This window comes from Pleurodeles waltl, chromosome 3_1 (assembly GCF_031143425.1).
Source record: "Pleurodeles waltl isolate 20211129_DDA chromosome 3_1, aPleWal1.hap1.20221129, whole genome shotgun sequence".
Classification (NCBI taxonomy): domain Eukaryota; kingdom Metazoa; phylum Chordata; class Amphibia; order Caudata; family Salamandridae; genus Pleurodeles; species Pleurodeles waltl.
This window is the reverse complement of record NC_090440.1, coordinates 1,819,959,150-1,819,980,975: the sequence shown is the minus strand read 5'-3', so window position 1 is coordinate 1,819,980,975 and position 21,826 is coordinate 1,819,959,150. Positions and strand designations below refer to the sequence as shown.

The 21,826-nt window shown below is 42.2% G+C and overlaps 1 protein-coding gene across 1 annotated transcript in view; it reads left to right on the top strand.

The window, feature by feature from the left end:
• LOC138283622 (uncharacterized) overlaps positions 1-18,270 on the top strand; it is a 42,185-nt gene extending 23,915 nt beyond the window's left edge. Inside the window, exon 3 of the mRNA XM_069221560.1 lies at positions 14,655-18,270. Within this exon, the coding sequence (XP_069077661.1) occupies positions 14,655-14,743 (89 nt within the window). The 3' untranslated portion in view covers positions 14,744-18,270. The remainder of the gene's footprint in view (positions 1-14,654) is intronic.
• Positions 18,271-21,826: the final 3,556 nt, after the last annotated feature.

Here is a 21,826-nt window from a genome sequence, read left to right as displayed (position 1 = left end):
CTACGTCATTCCACTCTAAAACATGCCAATCTACTCTGCACCACTCCACTGTATGCCATTCTGTGCCTCTCTACTCCACTCTTTGACATCTTACTCTATTTGACACCTCTCTGCAAAACTCTACTCCACTCTTACACACTACTACACATTACTCTACCCCACTCAAATCTACACCAGTCTATACCACTGCATTGCTGTACATCTCTCCATTGTACGCTATGACACTGTACACTACAACACCCTACTCTGTTCCACCCTATGCCACTCCACAATATGTTACTCCATTCTACATTATTCCACTCTACACCACTCCTCTCTACAACTCTCCACTATATGCCCCTCCACTGTCAGACACTATAGGACATGCCACTCTATAACATGACACTCCAATCTACTGTACAATACTCCATTCCACTCTATGCCACTCCACTCTACAACACACCACTTCACTCTATGCTATTCCACTCTACTCCACTCTGTGCCACTCCACTCTATGCCACTACACTTTACACCACTTCAGTTTACCCCACTCCACTCTACACCACTCCAGTCAATGCTGCTCCCCTGTTTGCCAATCCACTTTTGAGCTACTCTACTTTATGTTACTCCACTTTACGCCACTTCACTTTATACCACTAAATGGCTATAGACTGCACTCTACAATAGCCTCCCTCACTCTATTCCACTGTATAACAATCTGCTCCACTCTATACCACTCTACTGCACTCAATGCAACTAATTTTAAGCCACTCGATCCCACTTTACTTAACTTTACTCTGTGACACACTGCACCAATCTACTCCTCTACCTCACACTACAGCATTTGACTCAGTGTCACCCCGCGCCACTTGAGTCTACAACACTCTATGCCATTCCAATCTACCACAATTTATGAAACTGTACTTTATGTCACTCCACTCTACAACACTACTCCACTGTACAACACTTTCCAACACTTCACTCTACTGTATGACAGGCCACTCTAATTTATGACACTTTAATTGGTTCTATGCTATGGCAGTCCACTCTTATTCACTCCTCACCACTCCACGACACACCACTCCACTCCATGACACTTTACTCCACTTTACACCACTTCGTTCTATGACTCTCTCTGGCACTCAACTCCACTCTATGACACTCTGTGCTCCTCCTCTATACAACACTCTACTACACTCTAAGCCATTCTATTAAACTCTACTCCACTCTCTACCCCTTTATTCTATGCCACTTCTATTTCCATGTATGACACTCTATGACACACCACTCCATTCCACTCAATGACACACCACTCTAATATATGGCATGGCACTCCACTGTAAAGCGCTCTCTTCCACTCTACTCTATGACAATCCACTTAATTACATTCTACTCTATGACACTGTAATCCACCCTACTCCACTCAACTACACTAACTGTATGACAACCACTGTATGACACTCCACTCTATGGCACACCACTGTACTCTATAACATGCCACTTCACTCTACGAAGCTCCACTCTAGAAGACTGTACTTCACTGTATGCCCCTCCACTCTAGGTACTCTCCTCCTGTCTATAACACTCCACTCCACAGTATGACACTCCACTGTACTCAATGACACACTACTTCACTGTATACCACCCCTCTCTAGAATGCTCTGCTTAACTGTACAGCAGTCTTCTTCACTCTACTCACACTCTACCACACTCCACTGTACGCCACGCTAGTATACTCCAGGACACTACACTGTACGAGACTCTGCTCAACTCTACTGTACAACACTTTACTCAACGACACTTCACTCTGCTTCACTGCACTCCACTCTGTCCCATTCCACTCTACAACACCAGACCTCTCTCTACTCTCTGAGACCATACTTGACAACACTCCACAACACTCCAGTTGATGACACTCTACTCTATGATACTCCACTCTACAAAACTCCACTGTACAATACTCTACTCCACTCTATGCCACCCCACTGCACTGTACAACACACCACTACACTCTATGCCACTCCACAGTAGAACACTCCACTTCTCTGTATGCCTCTCCTCTCTGTATCAATCTAGTCTACTGTAATCCACTTTGTGACATTCCATTGTATAGCACTCCACTGTTCGACACTCTGATGTATAAGACTATATTATTCAACACTCTGCTCCACTATACCTCATGACACTCCACTGTATGGCACTATACCTTATTCTATGCCACCCTACAACAGTGTATTAAATGACACTCCACTCAACTATATAATTTTTTTTTTAAAAAGCAAAACACATTGAATTCTAATAAAAGCCAAGGTTAAGGATAAGTTACAGTTAGGAAAATGTTATTAGGAAAATGTTATTAATTGCTTCTATTTAAAACAAGCGAACTACAGAAACATTAGAAATTCTAGTTAAAGTTAAAACATACACTTATATTTCTGTCCCAGTCAATCAAACTATAATCCATGCCCCCTCTCCCCTAGCCTTGAAAGGCCCTGGGGACCTCATCGCCCAGGGCCAATAATTCTAATAAGAAGATGAAGCATCAAGCCCCCATCCTAGAGCCACAGATCGGACTTAGGGACTCCAACCTGATGGTGCCTGATATGACTGCAGTGTCTGGGGACCCTACCCTTGGGACACTTCTGTTTTCTGCCCCGGAGAATGGAGGCATACCTTGCCTGTGCTCTCCAGAAAACAGAAGTTTGGTCATTGAGTACTGGAGCTTCACTACAGTGGTCTAATGAACAAATAGAAAGCTAACTTTATGGTAAAATTGTGGCACACCTGAAAGCCATCTTGATGGAATCAAAGCTGTAAAAAGCATTCAAAAACGTATTTCTATAAATCCTAAAATATCTTCCTCATCAACATCAAAAAAAGTCTGTCTGGTATGAGTGGAACGTGTACTTCCTTCAGCAAGAGCAGCCTGTCATTTGATTCCCCATTCGTCTACTGAAGCTTATTGACAGTGTTATAATGAACTAGCACACTCAGGCCCAGATTTAAGAAAAGTGGTGCTGCACCCAGTGCAGTGCTACTTTTGTTTTGGCCCTTGGCGCCTCCCTAACACCACCTTGAGTGTGCCGTAGCTATGGTACAGCGCACCATGGCAGTAGTTAGGAAACTAGTGTCAACATTTTTGACACCAGATGACCTTTGCAGGAGGAGAGTCAAAAATGTTGACGCTAATCCTGCAAACCCCATTAAGGCCCAAATCTCTTGGATTTCTTTGTGCCATTTTTTCAGCTCCCCTAACAGGTGGGCACTCTTTTTGCATACAATATGCCTGGAACAGGCATAATGTAGCCCAAAGGGTTACATGCATTGTGCCACTTGGTAAATTTTGCACTTTAATTTTGGCCTCGTTGGGCCACATTAGCATAAAAAAATACACTAATGTGGTGTAAGGAGGCGCTAGGGCTCTAAAATCTTCTCCTAAATGTCTGCATTTATGACTAAAATCTGGCAAACCTGAAAACTATATTGATGGACTGAAAGCTGTAAAATAGCTTCAGAGAACATAACAGTAAATGAACAAAATAAGGGGTTTCTTTAGGTCAAACAAATTATAGTTAATGCTCTAGAAAGGTCAAATCAAGTCACATTTTCCTTGAGCTATTAAATATCTTCTTTTAAAGTTTGGATGCTGAGTGAAACATACTTCCAACACCAGCAGCAGTCTGTCATTTAACTCTATAGTGATCAACTACACTACACAGAATTATAATGCACAATCATAGCACTGATATTTTGTGTACAACACAAAATGTGATATCTGGAATGTCATTTTGCTGCAATAGGAGCTCTTTAATTTAAAGTCTTTCCTGAAAAGCAGGCTGATGTAAATGAGCACTGACATTTTGATGTAGCTATGAAACCAATGGGCTCAAAAAGTAGGGGAAGGTCATGCTTTTGAGTTATTTTCAGCCTAATGTAATTCTAAAGCATATACAAATAGTTAAAGAGAATCATCTGGATAGTTCCCTCATTTTAAAATAATTATATTTTAGTAGACAAACTCTCTGCTCCTCCAGGGCTGGCTGCCTACACAGGATTAGGAGCTGGGCCAATTTAGAGTATGATGAAATAAGCTGAAATTCACTGAAAAAGCAAAGCTTTGAGTGATGTTATAGTTAGGTTAGGTGCTAAGACCTTAATTTATGCAAAAAAAAAGAAATCCTAGGAATTCACTGAAGAAACCAAAGTTTAAATGATGTCATAGTTAGAAGGTGTGTATGAAATCCACATATTTTGCTTTCACCTAATTACACAAATCTGTCATTTCTCACTGTATTTCAGCATAAAATGTGTCCTCATGGCAAGTTTTGTCACAAGAACAAAAGCACTGCAAACAACAGCAGCAGTTGTTCCAGTGCATTTTAGGTGATTTATTTTTACCACTAATTATTTATTTGCAGTAAAGGTTTACCAGGAATGGTGTGTAATTTAAATTTAGCCTTAATACTTAGGTGTTGAAATGATATAAAAACTAATGTTAACAAACCCATAATTACTGAAATAAACAAGGTATATTTTAGACAAAAAATTATAACCTACGGCCGATCTTGTAGTACTTATTATCAGTCACGACTGGTGTTGGGGCAAAGTGGCTGGGGAATTACAGGGAGGTCACAAAACAAAAACACAACAAAAATACAAATATAACCCCCCCAAAAAAACGCATATCTGCTGTTCTCCGCATCGCCGCTTTTCTGCCTCCACTCAATGCAGGCACAGGTTCCCAGACTGTCCTGTGACCAAGCTAATGCTGATCTCATGCTGCTGAAAGCATGGAAGCAGCATCAAGATTGGCCTGAGCGTTCTCAATTTGAGCTCCCACGCAGACTAGGAGCATATGCCTGCTGTCTCCAACCCGGTACTGCAGCTCGTGTTGGAGACAGCTCAGCACGCATGTTGGTTTTGCCATCCTGAAATGGCTGGTCAAACTCACACATGCACTGGCAACAGTGCACACCTCTTCTCCTCATGCCTGTCATCCCCCATGATCAGCCCCCTAGAAAAATAAAACAATAATAACCATGGATTATGATTGTTTTATTTTTCAAGTTTTGCAGCTGTTGCTGCTGGCTTGAGATGGTGATTCTCCTCCGCCATAGTGGAGGAGACACTTCTGCTTATTACCTCACATATGACATCACTTATAGCAGGTTAAAAGACACAATTGATAACATCACTCATTTGCTGTAAAGATCAACATTGTTCAAAATGATTACTATGATTATCTTCACCAAAGAAAGAAAGAAAAAAGGGCGATGGAGGGTGAGGAATAAGCATATGCAAAGGATTGGGTACGTATTTCATGAGTGATGTACTACGTTAAGCTATAAGCAGTGCATGATGGAGATGCAAGTTATTATTAGGTTACTGAACCATAAATAGAGAATTTCAGTGTTCGTTACATTTTATTTTGCAACCATAACTGCCATTGAACTGTGTTACTTGCAGGAAATTTCAGAGGTTTTTTAACATCCATTATGGTGTGATAAGCAAACCTAACCATAAAACCATTACTGCTTTGGCTCTTCTAGTGAACGTCTGTTTTTTTTACAGTATTCCACATGGATCTGTTTGTTTGTATATTTTCCTCTATTTAGGGCAAACTATTACTGCACACAGATGTTAGCTGAGCATAGAAGAGCATAAGTGCAGTCTCTGTGCACAACCTGAAATAGTCAGCTTAACTATAAATGTGAAAGCTTTTTGCTATGTGAGGCAGGAGTTATATGCAGATCACAACTTTAAGTAAGCTTCTGTACCCTAACTACACTACAAATTGTGCATGCTGTCCTTGTTCCAAAATCAATCCTGATGGCCAGATTCCACTGTACACATCCCTTGGCCATTAACAGCAGTGTGGGCCCTAAGGGGTAGAAGGCCATGCCATGAGTCAAACTCTACATATATCCTATCCCCAGTGGTGATGGCATTCGGACATACCTTCAAAGACATCCAACCTTCATTGCATATAGCCTTCAGTGGTACATCGTAGGTGGGAGCCAGACCTGTAGCCAGGTTCTGCATCCCACCTTCCACTATCCTACCTTCCACTGGTGCTTGACATTCACTGCATATGGACTTTCTCAATGTGTAGCAGTAGACCGCTGCAGACCCTAGCTTACATCAAGGCCCTGTATCCCACATGTGTGTGACCCCAGCTGCACACAGCCTTCGGCAAAGTGTAGATCAGTGGACCTTGCCTCCAGTAACCACAAACTCTGCTAGTGACTAATGTCCACTGTTCACTACCTTTTGGCCACGGTCAGTGGGAGTGACATCCAAGTTCCTAAAGACTGTGAACTCAGATGGTGGGGTGCAGGGCCTAGCCTGTGACAAGGCCCAGAACATACCCTCTGTGGCTGCCCAACATCCACTGCACAAGTCATTTGATGATGCACAACAGGAGTAGGCCACAGAGCCTTTGTGCCTGACCTTCTACAGACATTTGATCTCCATTAAGTCTATCTTCAGATGTACTCAGTGAGGCTCAGCTGTAGGGCCTCACCGGTAGAGAAACTCACTTGAAGGAGCTAATGTTTTAAGGTTATTATCCTGGAAAATGTTTTAAATTGATTTTCTAAAATGTTTCTGTATTTGTTTAATAAATCTTCTTTCATGTTTACATTTTTTTTTAATTCTTAGTTTTTACAAAGACTAGTGCAAATGTATATGGTGATTCTGGAGATGGGCATTTATTCCATAGGAGAAATAGACTTGGTTATCTCCCCTCAAAAACGTAATTTCATGCAGTGACTGCAATACATTAAGAATTACATCAATGTCTGACCCTACCTATCCTGAGATTGCACTTCTAGGGGCACAGTTTATCCTTCTTCCTTTTCAAGAGACTGCTGCTGCATTTCCATTCTCAAAGGTACATGGTATAGAGATGATTTATTATGTCACTTATCCCAAATGAGTACACACCAGGCCCTGTCTGTAGGATTTGGTCATGCGGTGTGCATGTGACTTTGTGTGCATTTATGTTTTTCTGTCCTTTATGGTTTCTAAGAATTGCCACACCAGTGATTACCTCTCAGGATGTGTGGAAGGAAGAGAACTAGAAGGTGAACCAATCACCACATCATTGTCTGGCTGTGAAGGAGCAGATGGTGGTCTTTGAGAAATTCTGAGAATTTGCTGGCCTTCTCTAGTGTTTTTTAATGCCAAGATGAAGATGAATTTTTATCCAATAAGTCTACTTCTCTCAAAATACAAAGGTGTAATGGTGTCTGGCAAATGGGTGGGCGCTTTATCCCTAGAAGCTGTAAACGTATATTTGAAATAGTGATGGTTGTTTAGCTTATAAAATAGCTGCTTTCATTTCTTTTTTTTGATAAATAAGGGTTGATGGTTGATTTGCAACTCCTACACAAACAATGTAACCTAGCCAGAGAAGGAAGATAAAACTTCCTCTTCTGGGTCTATGATTCCAAAATGGGATTTGTGGATGAGATTGATAAGAAAACAAAGTCAGTTTGAGTCCAGAAATTGCTAAAAGCAACTTGAAACTCAAAGCTATAGTGATAGATTTTAAAATTTCACAATGTAAGTGCAGACTGGGAACTGGCATTTCCATGCAGTAATGAAAGATTCACAAATCTTTTGACACCATTGCCTATATTTCATTGGTTCCTATACATTTATTCTTCAAGCTTCACCATATTCCTTGCTACTGGAGAGCCAATACTAACAGAAGTTGTCCTGGTTTTTCATTGAGAGCAACCTCTCAGAAAGCTGCCCATAACAGCAGTGAAGAGGAGACACAGATATCAGGTTTGTACCCACTTCTACTGTGTGGTCATTTTTTTATTTTTACCATCCCAGCAGAAGACAAGAAACTATCAGCAACATTTATAACATGTAAACTGTTTGATGAGAAACTCAGCCGGGGAAGTCATTGACATATTCCCTCAGTAAATGATTGATGCATAAGCAATCAAAGGAATGACACCTCAGTCAATTCACTTCTATTATGAGGCACAGGAACGCTGAACAGATGGCATCAACATTTGCTGCCACATTTGAGCATGCTATCCCTCTAGGGACATGAGTCAATTCAATTCTGCTATGAGGCTGAGGAACTCAACATCACAATCTCCTGCCAGATTTTAGAATGTCATCCCTTCATATGACAGATTGCCACTGAACGTTCTCAGCAGGAAAGAAACTATGAGGTTTCACTGCATTGTCTCTGTGATAATGATCTCTGTTGGAGAGGAGAAATTGCAAAAATCAAGGTCTGGCTTGTTAGCAGATGTGAAAAAAAATATTTAAATTTACTAATCCAAGTTCATGTTCCACTGTTCCAGCAAAATATTTCTTTCTTGTACCGAAAAATGTAAAAGTACTATAAGACAAAAATACTTTTGAAAAGGGGCTCCTTTTTGATTTAGGAATAGATAAAAATGTATGCTTCCTCTGTGTGTCAGTGAGTCTCAATAAGAATTAATTCAAGTGAAATATATGAGAAGAGTTGAGTGACTGAAATTGTGACTCAATGACATATAGCATGAAACTAAATAAGTTAATGAGTTGGATTGTATTATGGGTGCAGTTCACTGGGCATGTTTTGCATCCATGTTCTTTGTGCATTTCACCACAGGTGACAAAACCTGATGGGCACTATAGAAAATTACTTCTGGCCATTTAGTCAATCAGGATTTTCAATTTTGTCAACACTTTTTTGATATTTTAGTGTGAGTGTGTCTTGCTACCTAAGTCTCACTCACGGTTAACTCCTGATAATTTGTCTGAGCATGTTTATCATCACTGTCCATCTTTTTAAGTAGGGCAACTGCTGCAAAGCTAGCGTAAGATGAACTGGGGTGGTTACATGTATGCACACATGCACATGTGTGGGCTGCACAAGTGAGACTACCATCATGCACAGCCCTCTATCTACATACAAGTAGCCTGTTACAGAAGAGGCTCTGCAAGGAATGGTGCTAACCTGTGTTAGGCCTTACAATATGAGTAGGCATTCAAAGTGTAGCTTACTGGAAAAACTGTCTTTTTTTCAGAGCATTAGACATATAGGCAACATTTAACCTAAATTACAGCTTTCCTCCACTTAGGGCTACAGGGTCCAGCAAGCTAGCAAACGGGGGTTAAACATGTATGGTGAGTTTGAATGTAAAATTCCCAATGCATTATATCCATATCTTTTGGAACCTCTGCAATTTTCATATTTCTCCAGATTCCAGGCCTTTGTCCTCCACTAAGGTTCCAAATTAATTACACTGCTCCCCAGCAGAGGAAGCAAAGGCATCCCCACACAGAATAGCTATTATCAGTGATTGACCTAGTTCTTGAGAGAGCAAAGCTCCATGGGAGAAATCTGCATCTAACAATTAGCTTGCCACACTGCACCTGGACTGAGATAGCCCAGGCCCACTAAAGAAAGGGGAAGGCCAGACCTCTGAGGCCAACATAGGAGGGGCTCCTCTTTAAAGTTTGTGGTGTGACGGTGTCAGGCAATAATGTCCGCCAGCAGCAGATCTGAGGCCCTCAGAGAAGCTTTTCACAGAGAAAACTAGAAGTCTCCACTTTGGATTGTCCAGAATACTGAGCAGGAGGTTTGGGATGATGGTGGAAAGGTAATGTGGTATCATAGGATTGACCAAGGGTACCCGGATCCTAACACTTTCGACCATCATTTAAAAACCCTTGGCCAAGAGTGAGACAATGGATCTGGGAGGTGACAATGGTGAAAACAATGCCTGGCTGGAAAGACCCTGCAAAGCTAGACTATGCACTTTTATTCCAGCTAATACCTAGGAATAGGATACATCTGTCTGAGGCCTCTGGTTCTGGTCCCTTTGTACTCCCTGAGGACCAGCTGGGAGATATACCTTGGGGCATATTCATGAGAGGCTTGCATTACATTGTGTGACATGAGGTAGATGCAAGCAGTAAGTCATATTTAAAAAAGGACAAGTCCTCTAAAATGTTGCATTTTATGGCTTGTGTCTCATATTAATTAATATATGCAATGTAGGTGTTCCCACGCAAAATCTGATGCATATGTAATGCAGTGGTATTTATGGGTTTAGCACCGCTTCTCACATCGTGTGTGTTAGACTTTTTCATCCTTGGTGTGGTCTTCCTTAACTTTTTGCCTCTGTTTTCCAGGTTGTTGATGTGTACTTGACACTGTTTATGCAGTTTTTGTTCATCTGGGCACTTTACCACCTCTAACCAGTGCTAAAGTGCAAGTGCACCTATACAAAATGTGTATGTACTTGGTTTACCCATGATTGGCATATTTGATTTACTAGTAAGCCCCTAGTAAAGTGCACTAGAGGTGCCCAGGGCCTGTAAATCAAATGCTACCAGTGGGCCTGCAGCACAGGTTGTGCCATCCACATAAGTAGCTCTGTAATCATGTCTCAGACCTGTCACTGCAGTGTCTGTGTGTGAAGTTTTAAATGTAAATTCAACTTGGTAAGGGTACCCACTTGCCAGGCCTAAAACATCCCTTTTCTTACATGTAAGACACCCCTTAGGTAGGCCCTAAGTACCCCCAAGGCCAGGGTGAAGTGTATGGTTAAGGAAGGACATATGTGTTTTAAATGTCCTGACAGTGAACTATTGCTAAATTCATTTTTCACTGTTGCAAGGCCTGTCCCTCTCATAAGTTAACATGGGGGCTACCTTTAAATATGATTAAAGTGTAGATTCCCTTTTGGAGTGGATAGACATGTGGAGTTTGGGGTATCTGAGCTCACAATTTAAAAATACATCTTTTAGTAAAGTTGATTTTAAGATTGTGTGTTTGAAAATGGCACTTTTAGAAAGTGAGCATTTTCTTGCTTAAGCCATTTCTGTGACTCTGCCTGTTTGTGGGTTCCCTGTCTGGGTCAGTTTGACAGTTGGGCTGGTTGCACCTCTCACTAGACAGTGACACAAAAGGAGCTGGGGTGTAGTCTGCATTTCTTGATGAGCCATCTGTGCTAGGAGGGAGGGGAGAAGTGGTCACTCACACCTGAAAGGACTGTACCTATCCTCACACAATGCAGTCTCCAACCCCCTGGTGAGTGTCTGGGGTCTAGCCTGGGCAACGCAGGATTCCTTCTTCAAAGGAGAAAATGGGTATAAGAAGGGCACCCAAAACCACAGACTTTAGAACACTTCTGGAAACCAAGAGGAATCTCTGTCTAGAGAAGAGCTGAAGAGCTGAGGAAGAAGAGCTGCCCTGCCTGTGCTTTGTGGAGCTATCCTGAAGTTCCTGCTTCTGCCTGTGCTAGAGGAGAAAGACTGGACTTTGTGTTGCCTTCCTTCTTGTGAAGATCTCCAATGGTTTGATTTAGAGCTTACCACCTGTTATTTGAAGTCTCAGGGACAGCAAAGACTTCTCTTTGCCAGCACCTGGAGTCTCTGGAGCGACTCCTACTCTGCCAAGTGGTGCCCATTCAGTTTCTGGGACCCTGAAAGGAGAAGCTGGCAGCTCAAGAGTGAGAAATCCACGCACCGACCGCCGCGCGGGGAAAAGATCGATACAACTCAAATCTGCGGCTGAAAAATGTATGCGCCGCCGGCTCCGCGGCTTTAAATCGATGCTTGTCTGCAATGCAACCTGAAGGTCAATGCCTGGGGCTAAAGAAATGACTCACAGCATCGCTGGCGGAGGCTGGTGAGATCGCAACCCGCGCTGCGTGGTTTTCGGATCATTGTGCGGCTGGATTTGTGACACAAACACTACTGGGCGTGTAAAAATGACGCAATGCCTGCCCCGACCCGAGAGTGCTGACCGGATCGACGCATCGCTCTCCTGTTGAGCGAAGAAATGACGCACGCCGACCCAACTAAAGGAGAATCGATGCAAGGTCTCGCTCGTGAGGGGTTATTTTTAATGCACCCAAGTACATTTTCACGCTAACAGCGTTAGTGTGTGTTTAAAATTACATGGAGACTCTATTTGCATTTTTTGTGATAACTTGACTTGTGTATTGTGGATTTTGTCGTTTCGGTCTTGTTTTGTTTAGATAAATATCTATTTTTCAAACCTGTGTTGTGTCATTTTGTAGAGTTTTCATTAGGTTACTGTGTGTGTTGGTACAAATACTTTACACCTAGCACTCTGAAGTTGAGCCTACTGCTCATGCCAAGCTACCAAGGAGGTAAGCAGGGGGTTAGACGAGGGTGATTCTCTATTACCCTGACTAGAGTTAGGGTCCTTGCTTGGACAGGGGGTAACCTCACTGCCAACCAAAGACCCCAATTCTAACACTGTGGAAGCACATCACAAAGCTAGAAAAGCACCTGAATTTCTGAACATCTTCAAACCAGGTGGAGGAATGACACAGTGGCTATGACATAAAACATCATCATCACAAAAAACTTGACAAGCTCAACTACACCATGGAGGTAATCATACTGCAACTTGGAGGAGCTAGGAGATCACCACATTACCACCACGGAGGCAGCAAACGAGGAGGGAGCGTGTTTTCTGGCAGCAAATATCCTTCATTGACCTCAGGAAGGAGGAGGTCATACAGTTCTACAGACTCAAGAGGGAGTCCACCCTGGAATTGTTTGTAAGATTGCATCAAGTCTATAACCACAAACAGCAAGGCCCGATAACATTGCAACATATGTGAAATTGGTGGCTGTGCTCTACATGCTGGCATCAGGTTCCTTCCAAGTCACAGCAGCCAGATTGGCACGGATTTCATAGGGAGCATTTTCTGCCGTTCTTCCCTCTGTTTTGGATGCCATAAATAAAATCACACCTCTCTACCTTCTCTTCCCTAAAGCAACACAACAATAACTGGATAGCAAGCAGGGGTTCTAAACCATAGCTGGATTTCCAAATGTTCTTGGTGCAATTGATTGCACACATGCGCAGTTGGTGTCCCCTGCTGCAAAATCCCAATTGTACAGAAACCACAAACATACCTACTCCATCAATGTCCAAGCCATAGTGGATCATTAGGGAATGTTCATAAATATGCTGGCTAAATATCTTGAAAGTGCACATGATGCCTTCATTTTCTTCCACAGTACTATCAATGAGTGGTTTCAGAATGGCAGATAGGGGAATGCCCTACTCTTTGATAAAAAAAGCACTAATACAGATCATATTAACTAAGAAGTTGTAATGTATGACATAATAGCCATTGCTGTGTTTGTGTATGGATCTTGTGTCATGTGCACATAGTAAAAACAATGTATTCCAACATGTAGACAATGATGAACCATTGTGTCATTCCCTCATTAATCCTGCAATGGAAGCAAAAAACAAATGAGAAGTATTGTGTCATCTCACATTGTGTGAGTGGACAGGACTACATTTTCTGCACTGGTTAACAAATAAACACATAAATAATGTGGTTCACAAGTAAATTCAATATGAGTAGGAAGAGTACATAGTAGCTAAGTTCGAGCTGTCTGTATGTTCAATGATGTATCAAGTCTTGGTAACTGTTAAAGTTCTACTAAAATAATGGGTGTTGATCAAATAATGTCGTCCTATGTAAATGTGTCACACATGGCAGCAATTTTGGATTTTGACTAAAGTATCAGAGGCACTAATGGTAGAAGAAGTTGTAAAGTACATGTATGTCATGCACACAGTGCAGCTTCAAATTGTGTCTAAATGTCAAATCTAGGTACACATATGATACCAAAAGTACAAAGTACACATATGTCTCAGCCATTCCCACATTCTAGATCCAAACATACACATAGAACCTACATTGACATACCTCATCAATGTGACGGATGTCCATTTTGGTGGCTCAGGCTGCCTACATTTCCTGCATCTCAGTCCAACAATGTAAAACTGACACAGACAATTAATATGCTGTCAAATATGTCATGCACTAATAAACAGGACAGAATGAAATGCAGCCAAGGTGAGCTATCACAGTGTATTCAGGACCCTAAAATGAACTCTCTCTTGCCACATCAATAATGTCATAATCAAGGCACATACATTTTGAATCAGCTACAAGGGTAAAACACATACATGCATGTGAAATCCAAAGATGCTGTGTATATGTCTGTAGCAAACAGTTATTTGTATCTGCATCAGTTTGTCCCATATGAAAGTGTCCATCATTGCCACACCAGTGTCAGCCTTAGTTCAGCATGACACCTTGCCGTGCACTAAGCATTAGCTGTTGTTTGACAAAAACCTATGTAAATATTTATGTCACATGTTGGAAATTTATCACATGTCCAAAGCTAATAGAAATGCTAAATTAAGTAAACAAATCAAAGATGTGGTAATGTCATGTAGATAAGCAAGGACATCAGAGAGGACACATGTAGGTGCTAGTGTCAAACTTGTTGGCACTGTCACTACCTATATAGGTGTGAATGTATGCAAGAGACTCTGATCATAAGTTTGTAAATGTGTAGACATAGTGATTGCAAACATCAGAAAGCTGTTAAGAACATTCCAAAGTACCTTTCATAGTAATCTACTGCCTAAACATGAAAGTCAGCATTTAGAAGCGGCCTGGGTCTCAGGACATGAGAATATGTGCAATGGCACAAATAAATTGAAGATACATGTATGAAGCAATATTCAGCAGTACCTAACTCATCTGTTAAATGTGAATGAACTGTGTATAAGTGTGCCAGCATAAATTAGCCACGTGTTAACAATGTACAAAATCATTTACAGTTGTTTATTTTCCACTTTTCAGGTGACCAAAGATATGAGTTGCAGCCACTGTTCATGACCACCTTCAACAATCCTCAGACAGAAGAAGAAAATGATTTAACACTCTTCTGACCAAGACAAGGGACACTGTTGAGAGGTGGACCAGCTAGCTGTTTTTCTGCATTCTAGAGCATTAAAGTGTGTTTCATAAGGTACTCAGTGTATGATTGACAGCTGACCTCACAATAAGTCAATCCCTGAGGCATGCGTCTCACATATGGACTAGCATGCAGCGTGCCAGCACTTTGCTGAACTAAATATTGCAGAAGATAATACCACAGATCATGTGTAATAGCTGTCATGTACACTGGCCTAGTCTCAGGTGTGAAAGTCAAAATGTCATTTGTTAAGAATACGTTAATGCATGTATGGGGATCTACAAAACAGCACACATGTAACATCTTTCCTGGGCCAATTGATGTAAACACTACATCTTGCCACAACTGACTCAATAAGCAAGAGGCATGCATTACACAACTATGCAAGGAGGCTCAAAGGCCTGTAACAAAACATAATACCCTGCTAAAGTAGCAATGTGTGGCATTAACCAGAGAAATATGACAACAGTGATGTTTTCCAACCATCACTTTACATCTAGCACAAATGTACATGTACATACATCATTTCATTGAATGTGGTGCAATGGAGGTGTTGGGTAGGAACTTTCCCATGCATAGTAAGGGTAGTGTACCTCTGGCCCAACTGCATATTTATGTGACTCACTAATTCTGGTCCATTCCCAAAGGGGAACATAGAATATGCATGTATGCCATGACAAAGGCTTGTGTCATGGATTGTAGTCTGGGTAGGACCAGGAGGGCCACACAAAGACCTGCCCTCATAGTTCATGTACATTGCTGCCTTCTCCAGGAGTAAGACTGAGATAAAGTGGTGGTGGGAGCATACTGTGTAGTGATCACTAGTAGTGAACATGATCATTTAAACCTTGTTCACTGTATTGAGGCCTACTGGCTCACTAACCTCTTCTAAACTTCTGTTGTGTGTTTTACTCACCCATGATGAACATCAGGATGATCTGGAATTGTGTGTATGATATAACAATGTGGAGAATAAATGTGCCTATGCAAGACACACACAAAAAGAACAGTTGATGGAACGAATGCAGAACAAATCAAACATTCACTCCCAGTCACAGATCTGGGTTTAATCCATGGGATTTTTTGCTCAAGATGCATTCCAGTTTGGACCCAGCCATATACAAATCATTCTTGACCCTGTTCCCCATTGGAACTGTCTATCCCACACTGCCAGACCAGGTCCTCCCTGAACCAGAAACAAGCATTCTGGAACCACTTTTGGGGTATCACCCCTTCTCAGCCAGGTTAGCTTGAATCTGGTGGCCTATTGAGCACGGGACCCACGTGTGGGCATACCCTTCCAATTGACTCAGCCATATGCAAATCAATCTTGACCCTGTTCCCTATAGGAACAGTCCAGCCCGAACTGCCAGATCAGGTCCTCTCTGGACCAGAAGCCAGCTTCATGGGATCGGTTTTGGAGTATCACCCCTCTTCAGCAAAGGCAAAAAGAACAGTTGATAGACAGAATGCAGAGCAAATCAAACACTCACCCCAGTCACAGATCTGGTTTAATCCATCATTTTTTTGCTCACGATGTCATTCCAGTTTGGACCCAACCATATGCAAATCAGTCTTGACCCTGTTCCCCAGGGAAAAAGACCAGCCAGAACTGCCAGACCAGGACCTGAACCAGAAACAAGCATTCTGGGACCGATTTTGGGGTATCACCCAGGCCCAGCCAGGCCAGCTTGAATCTGTTGGCATAGTGAGCACGGGACCCAGGTATGGGTATACCCTTCCCACTTGGGGTGACAATTTCAAAAAGAACAGTTGATGGACGGAATGCAGAGCAAATCATACATTCACCCCCAGTCTTTCAGGTCTTTGAGAGTGCCCTTGAGCATTTGGGTGAGTGGTGGTGTTGTGACATATGTACCTGTGTATAGCTCTAAGTACATTACAGTGCCATTGTCTCCACTAGACTGCTACAGGGTCAGTGACAGTGTACTTAATTATGCCTGTGAGTGTCCGGCTGAGTAACAATGTGATGACACACGTCACATGGTGAGACTCTACGCACAACATTAGAGTTTCACAGATTAATTGATGATGTGCTTTTTCAGTCCTCTAAGTGTGCCCCTGAGAAGATAAATGACAGTGTGCTGACACTTTACATGGACGTACGTCTAAGTATAGCAGTGTGCCTTTGCCTCCATTAGATTGTCACAGAGCTAGTAATGGTGTGCTGGCTCAGGACAACCAAGTGCGTGGGCAGTGTGGTAAATCATGTTTCTGGATGTCACTCTGACTATATCGTAGCCTTTGAATTCCAATTAAACTTGTATGTGCTGAATATTGCTTAGTATTCTTTATAAAGTAGTTGTATCATTTATTGAACCCACTTCTACCACAGTTTAACAGTAGTCGACATTCTTTTTTTACTATAAAATACATCACTCATTTTCTCTTTAATGACATAGCCACAATTGCTCCTGTAATAAAGTGCCATTAAAGGACCTTTAGCCTTAACAGCACACCATAAGTCACAGACTAATATAAGAAAATTAATCACTTGCAAATAACATAAATGGTTCTCAGACTACAGATTGTCAAAATGTTTGTAAAAAGTGTGTAACCATCCATGAAAACCATCACAAGTAGGATTAATTATACATATTTCTTCATCTAATGTAGCGACTGATTTAAGCTTTATTATAAAATGTTACCTTCACAGGTACCTCTAGGGTCAGACCGTAATTCCAAATTAGAAAATAGCTTTAAAAAAATAATAATAATAATAATTCTTGTAAACAAAGTCATTGTTGAATTAGCCATAGCATTTCTGTCACAAACTAACAGTAAATCCTCCCCTTCTACTGTACACCAATTCCCAATGATACCAGATCAGGGCATGTTCTCATTGTGCATCTGTCTCACAATTTCACCATGAATAATCTGTTGTTTAGGAGAAAGCAACTTGGTTGTTGTTGGAATTACAAAAATAGTTTAAAACAATGACTGCAAACATTGTGGTGTTCAGAGCATGATGTCCACTTCTAAAATTAAGAAAGTTAAAAAAGAGAAAAAACGTTTTCCTTCCGTAAAGCACAACACTAATCTTTAGGTTACCTCCTAATCAACCTTCTTTGTAACCTAACATTTAGAACCTGCTAATTTCAATACAGTAACCTTAAAGCAGTTGACTTTTTTCCATTCAAATCACTCCTTCTTGGTTCTAATTCCATACATAGCTCCTTCTCTAAGGTGCACTAAGATTTCAACACAATGGTTTATGTGTGGATTGTTTGTCTTTTCTTTGTCCATTAGGTTTGTGATTATGCATGACATTCCAGCATTAACAAGGACTTGTCTAATGTGAACATCTACTTTTGGTTAAAAGCATTTCAACATGTGAGCAACTACATGTAATAGTTGTGCATTGCAGCTGTTATGATTTTAGCATTTGAAATGAAAGACACCTTTGAATAGTTGACGGTTCTCTTCCCCCTCACAGCCTTTGTCTATTGCAATAAATGTCAAATTTGGAAGGGGAAATGGACCAGCCAAATTTGTCCACTAAGAGACACATTTGAGAAACCTGTCATTAAAGATGTAATTACATCATACCTTTGGGACAATGGCATAGAATCAATTTTCGACAATAACATGCAGCTCAGCATGCCTGGAATTTTCTAAAGAGTTGAAAGTCATTTAATAGCATAACCAAATAAGATCTTCCTCATAAATCTGAGGGAATGTATACAGTTCTGGCTCTGTATCGAATTATATCAGTAATTGTACACACAACGTACCATTAACCAAAGGGTATTCCCAGTGACACCTATTGTTTATTAAATATTTTAACAAAAATTTATTATTTTGCAATTTTTGGGGATGTATAGATCTTCCACAGTTCCTGGGCAAACCACAGTTTGCAACATAATTTTCCCCTTACCTCTCTAGGCATTAGCACAGAAGGCCCGCTGACACTATAAATTATAATAAAAATGGAGTGTGTCACTAACTCCTAAGCAATTACACTTAGGCACAGAGGTGGTCATTATGATATTGGCGGTGAGTGATAAGGTGGTGGAAATAAGACCACGGTGGTGAGAACTCCCATAGACACCCAATGTACCACACTATCCTCCAGAGTGTTAACACCATGCACCACGGCGGTAGCCATCAACAGCCAGGCGGAAGACAAGGTACCGCCCACCATATTATGACACTGCAATCCAACATGATTTACAGGGCGGAACCAATGCCATCAAGAGCCTAGCAGAAACACTGCATAGAATACCAGAGACTCACCATCCAAGACGCAGAGAAGAACAACGCCACCATGGACCCGGAACTGCAAGTCTTACAGAAGCTCTTCTATGCCATGCTCCACCTGGAACACCAACGCTGACGAAGATGACAGCGGTGAGTACAGCCGCCTAGCACATAAGGGAGGGAGGGAGGAAAAGGAGAGTGACACACACACACACAACACACACCAAACACACACACACACCATACACACAGCCAGCTGCAGATGAAAAACAATGGCACACAACACACGGCAACATAATACAAGGACTAGAGTTCGGAAGTACTGAAAATGTATTTGCAAGACAAAAGCCAGCATATGAACCAATTGAAAAACAAAGACATATGTACAATTGTCCACAAAGGGCCAATGCGCAGTCCGAAGTACTAAGGGCTCACATGGCCACAGGGAACAGTCCAAGGCCCAACTTGTTTCCTGACAACATCCTCACAGAACTGTGCAGGGGCATCATTATTGAAGTGGGCAGGCACCACAGAAGGAAGTGGGGTGGGGGGCACCTCAGCCTAAGCCGGGAACTTGCCCACTGGTTCTGGAGGGGGCTCCATGCCCATTTCAAAATGCTGGGGAGTGCAAGGTCACAGTCTCTGAGGTGGGGGACCTGCCCACTGGTTCTGGAGGGGGCTCCTTGTACAGCAGTCCCTGGAGGGTGGCCCACATGTCCACTGCTGGAGGTGAGGGCTGCACCATCTCAGCTGGAGGTGAGGGCTCCGTGACCACTGGTGGTGGTGGTGTTGGTACCCTGCCAGCCTCTGCTGGGGATTAGGGCTACAGTGTCTCAGCTGTGGAAGGTGCCTCCTGGGCAGCCCCTGTAGGAGGTTAGGGCTGCAGTGTCTCAGCTGTGGAAGGTGCCTCCTGGGCAGCCTCTGCAGAAGGTGAAGGCTGCTGTATCTCAGCAGGGGAAGGGTCCTCCTGGGCAACCTCTGTTGGAGGCGAAGGCTGCTTTCTCAGCTGGAGGTGAGGGCTTCTTCCCTTTCATGGCAGAAGGTGAGGGCTTCGTCCCTTTCATGGCATGAGGTGAGGGCTTCTTCCCTTTCATGGCAGGAGGTGAGGGCTTCTCCCCTTTCATGGCCGAAGGTCAGAGCTTCTTCCCCTTCATGGCAGGAGGTGAAGACTTCTGCCCTTTCATGGCAGGAGGTGAGGGCTTCTTCCTTTTACTGGCTGGAGGTGAGGGTTCCTTCCCCTTCGTGGCTGGTGGAGTGGTATCCTTCCCCTTCCTGGTTGGTGGAGTGGGATCCTTACCCTTCATGGCTGGTGGAGTGGGATCCTTCACAGTCTTGCCTCCACAACTATGAGGTGCCTCCACTGTCCCTATGGACTGTTTGTCTGAGGTGCTGGGCTGGGTCATTGGGACCCTGCTCTTACGGGCAGGACGCTGGGAGGGAGAGGGAGGTAAGAGGTCAAGTTGAGGAAGGAAAAGTGTAGTAATGTAGTCAGAAACCGTGAGTAGATTTTGTCCAAGTTTATTAATAGATAGAAACCACCCTGGCAATATATTAAGAAGCTCCTTAATCCCGCTTCATCGGTCGCTCTCCAACCTCTCTTTTCCCAACGAATCCGTTTGGCACGGAGCGTTGAAAGAACGCGTCTCGTGCCAAACTGGTTCACGAGAGCGGCGCGCGGATCAAAGAAAGCACTGCGCGCCGTTGCCGCAAGCCATAACACTACATGGGTTTTCTTCTTCCAAAACAAGACAAAGAAAGAAAAGAAAACATATAATTATACATTAGAAAAACTATACATGCTACAGTCAGAATACAGCACTAGTTCTACATGTCGATATACTACAACACTATTCATACCATTACAATGAAATATAAGTAATGACAAAAAAACAACCAAAAAATAAAGAAACAATTGAATTTATAACAACAATATTCCAAAGTAACACAAAAAAATAACAATACATATATTCATCTAAATCTGTGAGGCTTACGTCTTATACGAGTACTTCTGCGTACCATAGAGAAGTCATCACGAACCTTTCCCGCATCCACACGCTCATTTGAACAATCATCCTGAAGAACACAATTTTTATGACGCTCAGCTTCACCATCTAACAGACCCATATTGGGTGGACAAGGAACTTTCACAACCTTAGACTTGTTCCACCAATGACCACCCTCAACTCTGACAGCATTCCCACATACTTTGTTGACTAAAACCGGTGACGAAAACTTAGAGTCACCTTTCTTGATGAAACCCCCAAATTTAATTTTCACAACATCTCCCACATTCACCTCCAACTCTGACACTTTCCTCCTTTCATCATAATGGAATTTTTGTGAAATTTGGGCCCTTGCTACATTCCCTCTCACAAAATGATCTAATCTATGGACACACACCTCTTGTTTCAATAATTTGAACATCCACGCAGGCTTAAACTCAGTGGCTGGTTTCCTACCTCGTAATAATTCGAAAGGAGAAACCATAGTGGAAGACTGAGGTGTAGTCCTATAGAACCACAACATTGATTGAGTAGCAGAGTGAATGTCAACTTTGTTCTGTATGGCCCATTTAATACAATCACCCAGGACCCGATTAAAGCGTTCTACAAGGACATTAGTTTGAGGGTGAAACAAAGAACTTTTTAGGTGTTTAATACTACTACTCCTGAAAAACTGTTCCACTTCCTTGGAAACGAATTGAACCCCGTTATCAGAAATGACATATTCGGGGAAACCCTCCCTCATGCATACATCTCTAATAAATTTCACCACAGCTTTAGAATTTGGTTCGCTAATAAATCTGACCTCTGGCCATTTTGAGTAATAATCTAAC